At 34.2% G+C, this 16235-nt stretch overlaps 1 protein-coding gene across 1 annotated transcript; it reads right to left on the reverse strand.

Annotated features, from left to right (window-relative positions):
• Window positions 1-7147: 7147 nt before the first annotated feature.
• On the reverse strand, window positions 7148-11271 carry LOC114391699 (PRA1 family protein D-like). Its single transcript, XM_028352672.1, has 2 exons — window positions 11143-11271; window positions 7148-7357 (listed from the first exon to the last, which is right to left on the reverse strand). The coding sequence occupies exons 1-2, from the start codon at window positions 11269-11271 to the stop codon at window positions 7148-7150; spliced, it is 339 nt and encodes a 112-aa protein (XP_028208473.1).
• Between the last annotated feature and the right edge of the window lie 4964 nt (window positions 11272-16235).

The following is a 16235-nucleotide window of genomic DNA, read 5'->3' on the forward strand; positions in this document are numbered from 1 at the left end:
GTTGGTAGTTGATTAGATGATAGTTGATAGTTTTAGAGAATTGTTTTAGAAAGAAGGCTATGTCATAAATTTCTTGAATGATCAATTACAACATACCAATTGCCTATTTATAGGCTTAAGTCACCAACCTCTCAATGGTGGTGAATGTTTCTACATTACTTTAGGTCTTTCTAGAGTTTTCATGATAGATTAGTATCATGATAGCTCTTGATTCTTCTATCTTATACATACACTTATAGTTCTAGATTGTTCTACCATGTTCATACAGAATATAGTTCTAGATTGTTCTACCATATTCATACACACTATAGTTCTAGGATATTCTACCATTTTCATACATATTATATTTAAGAATATTCTAGAAATTTGTAACAATTTCAACACTCCTTGATGCAAATTTCTGTGACTCCAAGCATAGCTCGTAATTCTTCAAATCTTGGTCTTGGCAACGCCTTCGTGAATATGTCTGCAATTTGATCTTCTATTCTGCAGTAGTCGAGTTTGATCTCTTTAGTTGCTTCAGCTTCTCTAATAAAGTGATACTTGATTGTTATGTGTTTTGTTCTGCTGTGATGAACTGGATTCTTTGTCATTGCAATTGTTGATTTATTGTCGTAGTTGATTTTAGTAGGCTCATATTGTTTTTCTTCCATGTCTTCAAGTATCATACGAAGCCATATAGCTTGACTCGTTGCTTTAGCAGCTGCCACGTACTCTGCTTCTGCTGTTGATTGTGCTACTGTAGCTTGCTTCTTCGATGCCCAAGAGAACATTCCCGATCCTAGTGAGAAAGCATAGCCAGAGGTACTATTCATGTCATCTGCAGAACCTGCCCAATCACTGTCGGTGTAGCCAAGTAATTCTGAGTTGGTTTTGGTAGTATACCATATACCGAACTCTTTTGTTCCTTGTAGACACCTCACAATTATTTTTCATGCTCCAAAGTGTATTTGACTTAGGCTCAAGTCACCAACCTCTCAATGGTGGTGAATGTTTCTACATTACTTTAGGTCTTTCTAGAGTTTTCATGATAGATTAGTATCATGATAATTCTAGATTCTTCTATCTTATACATACATTTATAGTTCTAGATTGTTCTACCATATTCATACACATTATAGTTCTAGATTGTTCTAGAATATTCTACCATTTTCATACATATTATATTTAAGAATATTTTAGAAATTTATAGCAATTTCAACACTATTACATATTGTTCCCGTAAGTAATTCATGGTACTTTCAATTTCTGATCGGAGGTCCCACATTAATACTCTCTATTATTCTGTGGATAATTAATATCAATATGACATGAATAATGCTTGGATGAAATCATAATAAATATGACTGGTCATATAAACTAGCTCTGCTTCTTTCTTGTACCCAGGTCTTGATGATCATAGAGATCGGACAAGCGTGACTTAGAGGTCCTTTCCCATGAACTTTTCTTCTAAAATCCAAGCTGCCAGTTTTACTTTCTGCTTGTTATCTATATATGTAGATTGTAATTATGATTTAAGGGTGAAAGGCCTACTATATATCTATGCATTATATTAAAGATATTAATGTTTTTCATGAGAAATTATTGTATGATATTCATTCTTTTTTCTCTTTTCTCTGGGGTGTACAACTAATATTATTGAAGTATATCTTTATAGCTACTTAATGCCAATAATACACCTTCTTCAGCATTTACACCACAAAAATTTATTATACATTTAGAAAATATTTATATGACTAATTGTAGTTAATATATGAGAAGGGTTAAAAGTTGGATTTAACTATACATGCTTAAACTAGCCTACTGAAAAGTGTGTGTACTGAAACCTAATAATAATGGTCATCTGAAAGAAATCAAATCTTCCTCTTATGATATAGGATGAAGATATGAAAATTGCATATCATAAGATCCTATCTAATATCTCCAAGGGTTCAATCTTTTCTAATTTGCCTGATGAAACAATTTAATTTTTCACTACATGAGCTTCCAAAGACTTGCCTAAGAGAGAAGCTGCCGATCGTGTATTATAGTCATGATTGTCTCTTAATAATCTACTCTACTTTTAAGACAATTGCATTATTTAGATCGCTGTTATTTGGAAAATAAAGGTTTTAGGGGAATTTTCTTCCTTTTCCAATATTTTAATTTTTAACTTTCAAGATGGAGCATAATATGTTTGATCTCTTAAGGTTTACCTGTCATCCATTTTAGATATTTAATTTCTTCTTCACTGTGGATTTGGAGTTCCTCTTAATAGCTTCTACCTAAGTGGAAAAGTACTTGCTTATAATTCAGTTCAGCTTTATCATCTATTTATGTGGGTTGATTGTGCGTCTAAATATGCAATGATGTCAGCGACATTCTTGAAGAAACATATCCACTTCTAAAGGACTGTGAAATTCTAATCTTGGTGATCTACCCTCCCATCCTTTATGTGCCTTATCTTTACATGGCATAATTGGGATTACTTGTCTGATTTCTCCCTCATTCATATTGTTTGTGATTTTACAGGATGCTTTGAGGTCTGATCGCCCAACTTCTACACATTTTGGACTTCAAAGGGGAATAGTTAGTTTCACGAAGGAAATTTATTTTGATCTTCCATTTCAGGCCTTAAGAGGAAGTGTGAAAAATTCAACCCAAAAGAATACTTTTTACCGGTAAGTTTAGCATAAGCCTTCTAGTTACATAATGCTTGCTCTACTTTCTTTCCGTAATCTACTTCAGTTCATTGATCATGCATTTAGGAAGCCTGATAGAACCCCTTTAGAAGTTCAAAATTAGTTAATAAAAAAATGTGGGGCAATTAGTATTTGCTTTTTCCATCAATGTACAATGCTTTAGAAAATTAATTTTTTAATATCTCTCTTAGAATGTATAATGTGAGAGACTTAACTCAACTCCAAAAGCTAGCTCAAGGGGTGAGGGATGTCCCTCACTTGTATATTTTAATGTAGGATTACTTTTACCGATGTGGGACTTCAATTATTTTCAACACACTCTCTCACGCCAAACACTTCTTGGGCTTGATGCGTGAACAACAAATGGTGGGTGTTTGTCACCACAAGTGAAGACTAGCGGAAGCGTGATCAGAACCTGCTCTATATACCATCTAAGAATGTATAATGTGAGAGGCATAACTCAACCCCAAAAGCTAGTTCAAGGGGTGAGGGTTTCCCAATAATCTCCTTATTGGTAATTTGAAGGTATGATGCATTGATGGATCATGAAGAAGTGAATGACTCCCTTGCGAAGCTATTGGAGTCTGAAGGCCTTGACGCATAACTGAGCTATGACGGGCTTCGTATACCAATCAGACTCTAGTTTGTATACAATCTCATTCATAAGACAACTATTTTATTTTCTCAAAATGTTGGGATTAACACCAGAGCCACCTAAAGGATCTCAAAGCATCACTGATTGTGATTGCTCTTTTGTAAATAACACCTATCATGTAGTAATAATGTAAAAATCTCTTTACCTTATCCTGAATGCTTTGAACTTTGAAGTAGTTTATGCTTTGCTATGTTTTCCGATATAACTGGATTTTTATATATTTAACTATAGTTTCCTTGTAATCGTATATGAGAAATTCATTGTGAACTTTGAATTTTGAAACACTATTGTTGCATCTTAACATTGTTTGTCGGAGCCTATTTATTTATTCTTAAACAATTTTCCATGTTTTATTATCTTCAAGCGGCTCATTTTTCCTGGCATGCTTCCACCTTATTTGGCTAAGCTTCCTCACCTTAGACAAGTTTAAGAACTATGAACACCTTAAAAATATTTGTGTAGTTGTTTAATCTTAAAACTAAGACTTTTTTTTTTGTCTCAACTAATTTTGTTACTATTTTGGTGGAACATGTCACCTTGCCAATTGAAATGAAATTTATTTTCATTGTAGTGATTTTGCTTTGAACTACCGAAGTGGTACGATCCCAAAGGAGTGGGGTTCAACAAAACTAACTAATATGTAAGTTCTTATCAGTTACATGTATTTTGTATTAAATACAGTTACTATACTATGCATCTCTCTATTTGTTAATCGTATATCTGGGGAAATCCCTAAGAAGTTGGGAAGCATTACCACTCTAACATACTTGTAAGTTTATCAACAAACTTTTCTCATTTATTTATTTATTGAAGATTTATGACTTAAAGTTGATTGAAGTTCAATAGTGAAATTTCTAGCTCATAGTTCCTGTGTCATTGTATGATTCTGGAAGTTTCAAGCAATATTTTAGCCATGTATTGTGATTATTTACGTACCAAATACCTAGTTACAATGATAGTTAACTAAACACAATTTTTTCTTTCAATATCCAAGAATTTCATTCTCATCTAATATAATATACTTAGGAATAATCCTTTTTTTCAAAATCCAACAAGATTTTATATTTTATCTTATTTTTTATAACCCCTTTTATTTTTATAGTATTAGAGCATCTACAATCAGGGACTGAACCACATATACTCTAATAGGGGCACTCGCCCGCCTAAGTCACAAGATGTTGTTCGTATATATACCAATACAATTATATAATCTATTTTCCCTACTAAATTTCCTTGTTGCTGCCCCCTCTCCTGTACTGCACCCCTTTTAAACTTTTACCGTTTGTGTTTTTGTCTTAAAAAAAAATGAATAGTATCAGTGAGGGGTAGATCTACAATTTTTTTTTTCAAGGAGATAAAAAATAGTCTAATATTTTCTCAAACAAAAACTTATGTAAGTTTTATTAAAATGGTGATAAAAAATTAAAAATAGTAAAATTTAAAAGGATAAATTAGATAAAATTAGTATGAATTTATTCCCAATTTTATCTTTTACAACTAGTTACATTCATCTTATTAAAAAATTATTTTGTGGGAACAAGATCTATTTTGTTATGGGGGCAAAAAAATATTTATTTAATATATTTAACTAAAAAAAATACTTTGTGGGGATAATTGCCTCCATTACCCTCCATGTAGATCCACTACGTGGTATTAGTACATTTTTCTTTTAAATATATAATAAGTTTCATTTATTAAAAATATTTAGATACAAGTAGGAAGCTAATTGAATAGTGTTATTACAATATTGTTTTCCTTTTATTTTAGTTTTGAGTATTTAAAATTGATTTTTTTTATCTTCAAAGACATTAAGAGGCAAAAAAAACAAAGCAAGTTAAGCTACTTGTTGCCTTTTTCTAGCTAGCGTTTGTAGTGAGTCTTCTTCTTTTAAATATTGTATTATATTTTTTTCTTATATTAAGATCTACTGTAGCTATAGTAAATTATTATTTATTGGTTTGAAAAAAATTATAATGTAATTAAGCTATGACAAAGTAGCCTCACTACATTCTTAAAGAATGAAGAAATAAATAATTTTGATATATTTTAGCATCTTCTCATATTCTAAACTTCAAAAAATTCACTACACGCTTGTAAGCGTGATGAATAATCCTTCAAGAAGAAAGAAGTAAATGATTTTGATTAATTTTTAGATTTGTTAAAAAATATATGAAATGTTTTTTTTATAATTTAAAACAATTATTAATAATAATAAAATCATTTTTCACAGTATTTAGTAAATTTTCTCCCCCTTACTAATTATTCCTGGTTTCAATCCTATGATGCATAATTATTTAAATGAATTGTTGATCTTAAATTTTTAAGCCCTACAATATTATTTAAGAACTTTATATATAATTAAAATTTACTCCAATATTAAAAGTTGTTAGAATATTTAACTTGAGTTACATTAAATTATTAAAAAAATTATTTTTTTTATTGGTACAAAATCAGTTAATTAAATAATGTCCTGCCAAGTTACCTGGTCCAATAAAAAAATTATCAAGTTTACTTAAATTTAAATAACTCAAGTAACCATTCTTAATGCTCACAGTTGCTTAAAAAATTTCAGAGAAACTAGTGTTATCTTTTAGTATAACGTGGATTCACCACTGCAAAGAATAGTCCCGCATAACTAATTGTTGTGGTCCAACATATATGTGAAAACGAGTCCTCCACTTCAGCACATCACCATATATATTTCATTTATACAAGTTTTTCTGAGAATTGGCAAAAGAAAATATTGTAAATTTGCCTCACCTGATACCGATAGTGACTGCCACACTTGCTAAGTTAGGAGGTTGCTAGAAAATGAGGAATATTCAGATTATTAACGAAAGGGGTATCTTATCAAACTATTTCGTAACTGTTTGTTTTTTACTTATAATAAGCTTTCTACGCTGAAATGTGGTCACGATTCTGTTCACAAACCCAATAATGAGAGAATAAAGAATGTCCGGTAATATTCTGAATAACACCAAGATTGCTTACATTTTGTAAAATGACATTGGTAAATAATGAGTGTCACGGCTTACTTCTTTAATTCTTTACCATCAAAGAATTATACAAAATAAGTGTTTGTGAAATAGAGTAGGGGTATTTATGAACTAATTAAAATTGAAATGAATAGATTCAAACATCAAAATGAATTGGATCAAATTTTGAATTTGATTTTGAAATCCGATCCAAATCGAAGTTATATACACATATACATTTTTATAAATAAATTTATGTTGGTAATCATGTTTGCATTTTTAATCTATACTATATATATATGAAAATATTTTTCAAAAGAATGTTTACACGTGATATCCTTAGGAATTCTAAGTAATAAATTTATTTGAATTTTTTAAAAGAAAATTCATTTTGATATTAAAAACATAAAAGTTATATATAATAATTAAAATAATTGATTGCAATCAATTTTTTTTTCCCGACCAAATCCTCTGGGGCTAATATTCTCCCAGTCGATTGCAGTGCAAGACTAACATGATTTTGTATTGCACACAGAGCACAAAATCCAGCAACGAGGCCTACAATGATTGTAAAATACAGTAATTATAAACTCAATATAACAATAATTTCCTTCATATGTATGAATCATGGCCAACTAAAAGGAATAAGAATGAAAGCATGACCCAAGTAAACACGCAAATGAAAGTTATATATACATTATTTCTCGGGAAAACCATTAAGCATGAAACAAATCTTTGTGAAACTGAAATTCATACTAAATGTTGGTTTGAGTTAGAATGAAATCAAGTGTATCATTAAACCTTCAAAACTCATTTACATCAAGCATTAAGATACTCTAAATATTAGTATACTCAACGCCAACGATCCCCGAACCCACCACGTTCACCCACACGCCAATGAGCACCAATCCCATGAGTGTCGCTGCCACAAGAATCACCACCACCACTCCATCATCCACCCTGGTGCCGAACACCACCATAGACTCGTCGTGGAAGAAGTAGAGGAAGAACCATGCCACCAAGTACACGATGATCGAGACTGGGTGCTAGAGAAGGCTCGGGAACAAAACCATGATGAAGTAGTTCACGCAAAAGTGGTTGAGGTTGCTTCTCACATGCATCATCGTTTCTTCCATCGAGTAAGGGTGCGTGAAGGAGTGGAGCGCGAACACCTCTTCCAATGGTCAGCGCGTGGCGAAAGAAGAACACGTGGATGTCGCGGCGCGTGTGACCAAATAGGTAGTGGAGTTAGATGATGAGGGCGAGGGGATAGAACTATAATGAGGCGCTGGAGAAGATGCTGACGGCATCTCATCTAGAGAGATTCAACTTCGAATCTAATATTTCCAAAGTTTAAGGTTAGAAAATGAATCGAATTTGATGAAACTATAGATCCAGCAAATGAATAGTCGGAGCTTAACGAGCTCATCATTGGCAGCGGCGACAGGGATTTGCTTTGCGAAATGGTGATAGGGTTTGTGTTGGCTTGAAGAATGTGAGTGGTCGCGAGCATTTTAAAATAGTTAGATGTCTTTTCAAAGACGGTTCTTGAAGAAACCGACTTAGTAAAGCGTTTTCAAAGACGGTTTTTAAAAAATCGTCTTTGAAAAGTTACAATTATTTACAAAAATTTCACCGCTTTTTTTAAGACGATTTTTATATAACCTTCGTTGATGTGCTGTTGTCGAAGACATTTATTTTAGTAGTGACGTTACATCTTTAACACTATTTTATGTTAAACTTCTCAAATATTTAATTATATATCACAAATTTCTCGTTTTATATACTCTAGCTTTCAAATGTTTCATGTGAGATGCGTACGTCCATGTTTCATTACACAAATTTTTTTTATGTAATTAACCAATGTAGTATTAATATCTCATTTGGCATGATGAATTAATTAGTATTAATAACCAATGTAATTACAGGAGTATTTTATCAGTCACATAGATGGACATGCTTTAGATACTCTGCAAGCGAGAAGGAACAAGTAATGAAATGCTTAGAAGCAGCTATAGAATGTCAGGTTTGTGAGGTAATTAACTAAATGAAGCATATTGGCTATAAATTATACTACATTATTACCATTAATTAATTAAATTAAGCATATTGGTTTGAGGCATCAACTTACACATGCAGGGGGTTAGGCTAGAATTGTGTGCAGACAACAGAGTTGGATTGCTCTCTGACATAAACCCAAGTTCTCCAAGAGAACAACCTTGTCATCGTTCGAGCAGACATCGAAACACATAGAGAGAAATTGATGTATGCTTTCTATGTGAAGGACATATCAGGGAATGAGGTTGACATTGAATACTGTTAGCATTAATGATGTATATATGTATTTCTTCTCCTTCAAGCTTCCGCCACGCCTGTTGTTGCGCTGCCACACACCACCCCTTCTTTCTCTGCCAACCACTATGTTTGACTCAAAATCATCATTTCATCCTATTCTTGTTGTTTCGAGCATTAAGACCCACATCTCCATTACTCTTGAGATGAATAAGATCTATGGTCGACCATACAAAGCTTTGTAGGGAGCCATGCCAATGGTAGAGTGAAAACTATTGTTATTGGTGAACTCTATCAATGGCAAAAAACTTTCCCAACTCCCTGTTTGTTCTAAGACACACACCCTCAAAAGTTCCTCTAGCGACTGAATGGTATGTTCAATCTGGCCATCAGTCTGAGGATGGTAGGCTAAACTCAGCCTAAGCTTGGTTCCCAATGCTCTGTTTAGACTCTTCCAAAATCTAGAGGTTAACTTAGAATCTCTATCAGACACTATGCTATATGGAACACCATGTAATATGACAATCTCACTAATATATAGGGAGGTCAACTTCTCCAAGGAAAATCTTATATTAATGGGAATAAAGTTACCAGACTTGGTCAGTCTGTCAACAATAACCCAGATATAATCTAAAACTCTGGGGTCCTAGGTAGTCCTACAACAAAATCAATGGAAATACTATCTTACTTCCACTGGGGTATCTCTAAGGGATGTAACTTACCTGAAGGTCTCTAATGTTCTATCTTAGACTAAATATGCATACACAAACTCACTAACCTATCTCTTCATGTTGGGCCAACAAAACATTATCTTCAGATCCTGATACATCTTGGTAGCACCAGGGTGGATGCTTAGGTTGCTCTTATGTCCTTCCTTTAAGACCATCTTCCTAAGCTCGAGCACATTGGGAACACAGATCCTATCTTGAAGTCTCATAACTCCATCCGATCCCACATTGAATTTACTATTTTTCACTGACTCTATCTATGACTTCTATCTGAGTCTTCAGAAAAGGATCAAACTTTTTGCCTTATTTGATCTCTCCTAACAACTTGTTATTAATCCTTAAAGCTCCCAGTCTCACATTGTTAGGGGTAACCTCTATTGGACAAGTGGTCTCGGTTATCTTAAGAAGGGGAGTTGAATTAAGATACAAAAATTATTCGCAATTACAATTTAACTCTCTTTTTGAATTAACAATTCACCCTTAATATGAATTACTCAAAAGACAATTAAAAAATAAAATTCTTTAAAGCAAAAGATAAATAGCAATAAATGAAAGAAGTTTAAGGGAAGAGAGAATGCAAACTCAGATTTTATACTGGTTCGGCCACCCCTGTACCTACGTCCAGTCCCCAAGCAGCCCGCTTGAGATTTTCACTATCTTGTAAAAAGCTTTTTACAAACTCTAAACCACACAGGGACACCCTTCCCTTGTGTTTATATATCCTTCCAACTTAAGAGACCCTCGGTCTCTTAAACATATCTCTTTGAATAATAAGAAGAAGAATTTTCTCTCTTTAAGAGAAGGATATTACAATTGAAGATCGATCAAGATTCCTTATTGAATTTGCAAGTGTTTCGGCCAAGGAATATTTTAAGACTGATAAGACAATTTGGTTTTTAGAGGATAAGACAATGTTGTTCAGAAAAACTCTAAGGAATTTTGTATCCCAAGTCACCTATTTATAGGCCTTTGATGGCCATTCAAAAACTTCTTGAACAGTTGTGACTCTTGGGGGTTATTTTTGAAAATTCCTTACTGGTAATCGATTACATAAATGTGGTAATCAATTACACAGTTAGTTGTGACTCTTCAGACTTGAAATTTGAATTTTTTGTGTATGGTAATCGATTACTCAAATGATGTAATCGATTACAAGTTTTTAAAATTTGAAGTGAAATTTCTAAAAGTTGTTACAAACAGTTTAAACTTCTGGTAGTCGGTTACATACCTTGTGTAATCAATTACAAGCTTTTAAATTCAAATTCAAAATTTTCAAATTGTTTCATAAATCAATTTAGCTACTGGTAATCGACTACATCCTCTAGTAATCGATTACCAGAGAGGAAATATCATATTTATGAAAAGATAATTGTTCTTAAAAAACTTTTGTAAAATATTTCCTTTAGCCAAACCTGTGTAGCATCAATTAAGGAATTCTTTCTAAGATCCTAACTAAGTACATCGTTCTTCTTGCATTTATGAATTCTTGACTTGAATCGCGCTCATCTTTGGCATCATCAAAACTTCATATCATATATGCTTCCACACACAAGGCTATGGTTTCCAAACTGTTCTAGAAGATTCAACTCTCTAACCATCAAGTTAGATATATGTAGGGATTTCCTACTCAAGGCGTTAGCCACTACATTAACTTTGTCATGATGGTAGCTAAGCTCAAAATCATAATCCTTAAGAAACTCTAACCATCTCCTTTGACGCATGTTCAACTCTTTCTAACTAAAAAAGTACTTAAGGCTCTTATGATCACTAAACACCTCAAACTTATTGCCAAACAAGTAATGCCTCCACACCTTAAGGGCAAAAACTACAACAGCCAACTCCAGATCATGGATGGAATAATTCCTATCATGAGTCTTAAGTTGTCTAGAAGCATAGGCCACTCCTCGACCATTTTGCATCAACACTCCTCCTAAACCCATCTTCGATGTATCACAATACACCTCAAAGGATTCTCTCGGGTTAGGAAAAACTAACACAGGAGCGATCGTCAACTTTTCCTTGAGAGTTTGGAAACTATGCTCACACTGGGTATTCCACACAAAAGCTTGACTCTTATGAGTCAGTTTGGTCAAAGGTAAAACTAACTTGGAGAAACCTTATATGAATCTCCGATAATATCCCGCTAAACCCAAAAAACTCCTAATCTCAAAAACAGATATAGGACTTTTCCACTCAAGGACAACTTCTATCTTAGAAGGGTCTACAACTATACCCCCTTGAGATATTACATGCCCTAGGAAACTAACTTGCTCTGACCAAAACTCACATTTGGACAACTTAACATGAAGTTGTCAGTCCCTAATGGTCTGCAACACAATTCTCAAATGCTTCTCATGTTTCTCTCTAGTCTTGGAGTATACCAAAATATCATCTATGAATACTACCACAAAACTATTGAGGTAAGGGTGAAAGACTTTATTCATGTAATCCATAAACACACCAAGAGCGTTAGTCACACCGAAGGGCATGACTAGATACTCGTAGTGACCATAATGGGTCCTAAAAGCAATCTTTGGAATATCCTCAAACTTCACTCGGATCTGATGGTAACATGACCTAAGGTCTATCTTACTAAACATATAAGCTTCTACCAGCTGATCCATAAGGTCGTCTATTCTAGGAAAAAGGTACTTATTCTTAATTGTCACCTTATTCAACAGGCGGTAGTCTACACACAACCTCATGGTCCAATCTATCTTTTTCACTAACAACATCGATGCTCAACATGGAGACACACTGAGTCTGACAAACTGCTTACCCAACAACTCCTTTAACTCTATAGAAGACATCCTATAAGAAGCTATGGATATAGGTCTAGCATCGGGTACCAGGTCTATGGAAAAATCTATCTCTCTCTCAGGTGGTAAACCAAATATATCCTCAGGGAACACTTTAGGAAACCCTCTAACAACAGGGAGGTCACCCATGGAAACCTTTGTCTCTACTTCCAGGTTAGACAAGATCATGTACACTTGAGCATCTTCTTTTAAAGATGTCACAACTTGGTTGGCAAAGATAAACATTTTATCCTTACTCACTTTAGAATCATCAAACACCATAATTTTATCAAAATAGTTTAACAAGACATGGTTGTAAGATAACCATTCCATACTCATAATAACATTAATTTGGCTCAAAGGCAAACAAATTAAATCAATCAAGAATGTTCTACCAGAAATTTCCACAAAACAATTCAAACACACATTAGAAGTTAACACAAAACCACTAGTTGGGATCTCTACCACTGGATCTTTATTTAAAGAAGACACAAAAATCTAAGTTTTTCTACACACGAATAAGATATAAATGAATGGGTTGCACCAGAATTTAATAGCACAAGTAAGAGAATCCCACTTATGAAACATTTACCTTGGATTAGATCTTTGGATTTTGAAGGTTCAACACCATTAAGAGTAAAAACCCTTCCCATGGCCTTCGGACGTCTAGTTTGGTCATTCAGACCCCCACCATTTTGCTCCTTCTAGGGATATGGGCAATCTCTCTGAATATGCCCCTTCTGTCTACAGTTGAAACAGTTCGTGCCTTTATCGGCACAATTTGAGGAGATGTGTCCTGGCTTACAACACTTGTAACAAGTTATCTGTGTTAGGAAAGTAGTGGGTTTGCTACCACTACCACCAGCAAACCCCATATCAACAATCCTCTGATTGTTGGGGTGATTACCATATTGGTTAGGAGGGGCCAGGTATGGTTTTCCCCGATTTTGAGGTCTATTCTTTTTACTCTTCATTCGACCTGTACTCCTATAATAGGTCGCCCTGTCTCAGGAGTCCTCATCCCAAATTTGACACATGTTCACCAAAAGTGGAAATTGACGGACACCTTGGTAATTAACATCTTGTCTCACCTCACGTTGCAAGTCGTTCAGAAACTTCACACATTTTGAAATTTTGCCATCTCTTCCTTGATAATGAGGAAAGTACCTCACCAACTCCTTAAACTTGCCTACATATTCAGCCACAATCATGTCCCCCTACTTGAGCTCTAGGAACTCCATTTCCTTCTTGTTTCTAACATCTTCAAGAAAGTATTTCTCTAGAAATACCCTCTTAAAGGTTTACTAGGTCACAGCTTGACCTTCAGCCTCCAAGCATTGGCAAGTGTTCTCCCATAAATACTCGACTTCTTCCACCAGAGTATATGTACCAAAAGCGACCTTCAGCCCCTCCCGACACACCTTGAAAGATTTTCTCAATCTCCCTTATCAAATTTTGAGCACCATCAGGGTTGTACCCTCCATTGAAAACAAGTGGATTATTTCATTGGAAACATTCCAACCCTTGATACTCAACAACTTCAAGAGCTTCTCCCCTATTCTGATTTCCTACTACCTGAGCTAAGGCTTGGAGAGCATATTTTATTGCATGATCATTCCGTCCAACCATCACTCCTTATGAACACCAGGAAATAAGAACTTGGAAGGAATACAAGAAAAAGAACAAAACAAAATCACACCACCTCAAGTCCCTACTTAGTTACTCTTGGGAGTCGATACCTCAAGAAAATACTCCTCTAAAACAGTCCTCTCTCGATACATTAACACTATTTTTCCATCCTTTGTATTCTTGACCGCTTGCCATGTCGTCCCATTGCACTTCACAAATTATATAGATAGCTAGTCTGATAACTCATGACAAGGCATTTAAACTCATGGTATAATAGACATTAGGGATATAAACATGTTATGACTACACCAATCAAATCTCTACAACTCATGGAATACAACAAGGTGAGTGAATTCCAAATACAAACAACTAGAGTAATTATCAAACAATCAGGTGCTCAAACATCAGACGTTCATAAGACAACCACAGAATGCATAGAGAAACATAACAGACTCACAACTCACTGGTCAAATGGTTCGACTTGGCTCTAATACCACTAAATGAAAACTCTATTAATTTGCTTGTGAAAAATGAGAGTAAATTAGTTCATACATATAATTAAATCTGTGATATATATCCTCAATTCAAAAGAACTATAGAACCATCTATGAAGGAGTTGATTAACAAAACACAACTCTCTCCTAAAATAATCTCAATGTCATCACGTCAGCTTGGTGGCTCCAACAAAAGAATCTCACTTCATGTAATTTTCTGATGTTCATCTGCTCCCACGAACGAAGGCTAACGATCATCACAAGTACCACCAACCACACGGTACAAAATTGCAAGGGCGAGTTTATTATAAAAGAAACCAACGATTATCAAATAACCTTAATTAGCAAGAGAAACAATAACAAGTACCCTGCTCATACATAATTATCGATCAATACAACACACACTTAATAACTATTCATCAACTTTTCCATAATTCTAATCAATCATGCTTAGTATGATGCATGCACCTGACCTCAACTCTCAAATACAATGTGGTACCATTAGTCAGGAGATAGCCTAAATGTATCCACACGATACTCTCACTCAGGAAAACTAGGCAACAAGTGTCGAGGTCACTCTATCGTGCACAGGCAACTCCCCCCCCCCCCCCCCCCCCCCCCCTCAATGGTGATCATCTTGAGTCTCAAGGGAGTTCCAAATCGAGTGACATGCCCCCAATACAAGTATTTCCCCTCATGAGAAACTACAAGTACTTACTAACAAAGTTTATACTATTTTCATGCAATATGAAGTATGAGAAATAGAAACCATCACTGATCGTGGATAATTAAAGATTCTAAGTCATCCCCCTCCAGAAATGCTTAAAAATTTTTAACCACTTTATTTCCCCCACTAGGGATATCCATCATGGACACTGCAACCCCCATATACATACACAACATATATCATCACAATGACATTTTCAACATCAACAACATTTATTCTCAATGTCATTATCAACATCAACATCATCTAATCTCAATATCACTTTCAACATCAACATCATCTCATCTCAATGAGATTATCATTATCCACATCATCTCATCTCAATAGTATCATCAATAATAACATCACCTCATGTCACATTATCATCAATAACAACAACATTCTCATATCAATATTATCACCAATAACAACATCAGTCTTTATCAATATTATCATCAATAACAACATCACCTCATATAAACATTATCATCGATAACAACATCATTAGTAATCACCTCCTACAAATACATACATATAAATTTCATGCCTGAGATTCACACTTCTCAGGTCTTCAAATAACACAAGTCTCATACAACAACAATCCATAATATCATGAGACTAGTATTTTAGGGAAAAATTCTAAATTAAAGAGGAGAACTATGGTTTATAAAACAAACTCTTATGCCCATCTAAAATTTAATAAAGAAGTAAATAGAAGAACAAATATCAAATTTTGGGCAGAGTCTCCTTTGTAATTAAGATTCTTCCTAAAAATTTCAATCGTTACAACAACAATATCATTCACAATTTCATTCATCAATAACAAATATATCATATCCCATTAGTTAAAAACACAATTTTTCTTGAAAACCAGCATGCAACAGGGACATGCATACATCCCATAGTTAGGTTTCCTAACCCAAACTATGGTATCAAAACCCGTAAATTATAATAAACTTCTCTCACCTATTGTGAGCTTTCCATCAGCTCCTCTCTACATTGCTCAAAGACCTCTCTCGTTCACGTTCGCTGGTCCAAACGCAGAGTTCTATAAAAAGATAACTTTTACTATGTCTCATTTTCAAGAGTTTTTCAAATGGAGTGTAAAAAATCTTATTACGGTACCCAAAACACAAGAGACACTAAGAGAAGCTCAAACTAACTGGGAGAAGGGCACAGAATTCAAGATTACCTTAGAGAAACTACGAAAAATGGATTGACAGTTTGTTCTATATTGAATCCTTGAGGTAGGTTCTAAGGATTTCGCCCCGATTAAA

Source organism: Glycine soja, chromosome 17 (assembly GCF_004193775.1).
Source record: "Glycine soja cultivar W05 chromosome 17, ASM419377v2, whole genome shotgun sequence".
Classification (NCBI taxonomy): domain Eukaryota; kingdom Viridiplantae; phylum Streptophyta; class Magnoliopsida; order Fabales; family Fabaceae; genus Glycine; species Glycine soja.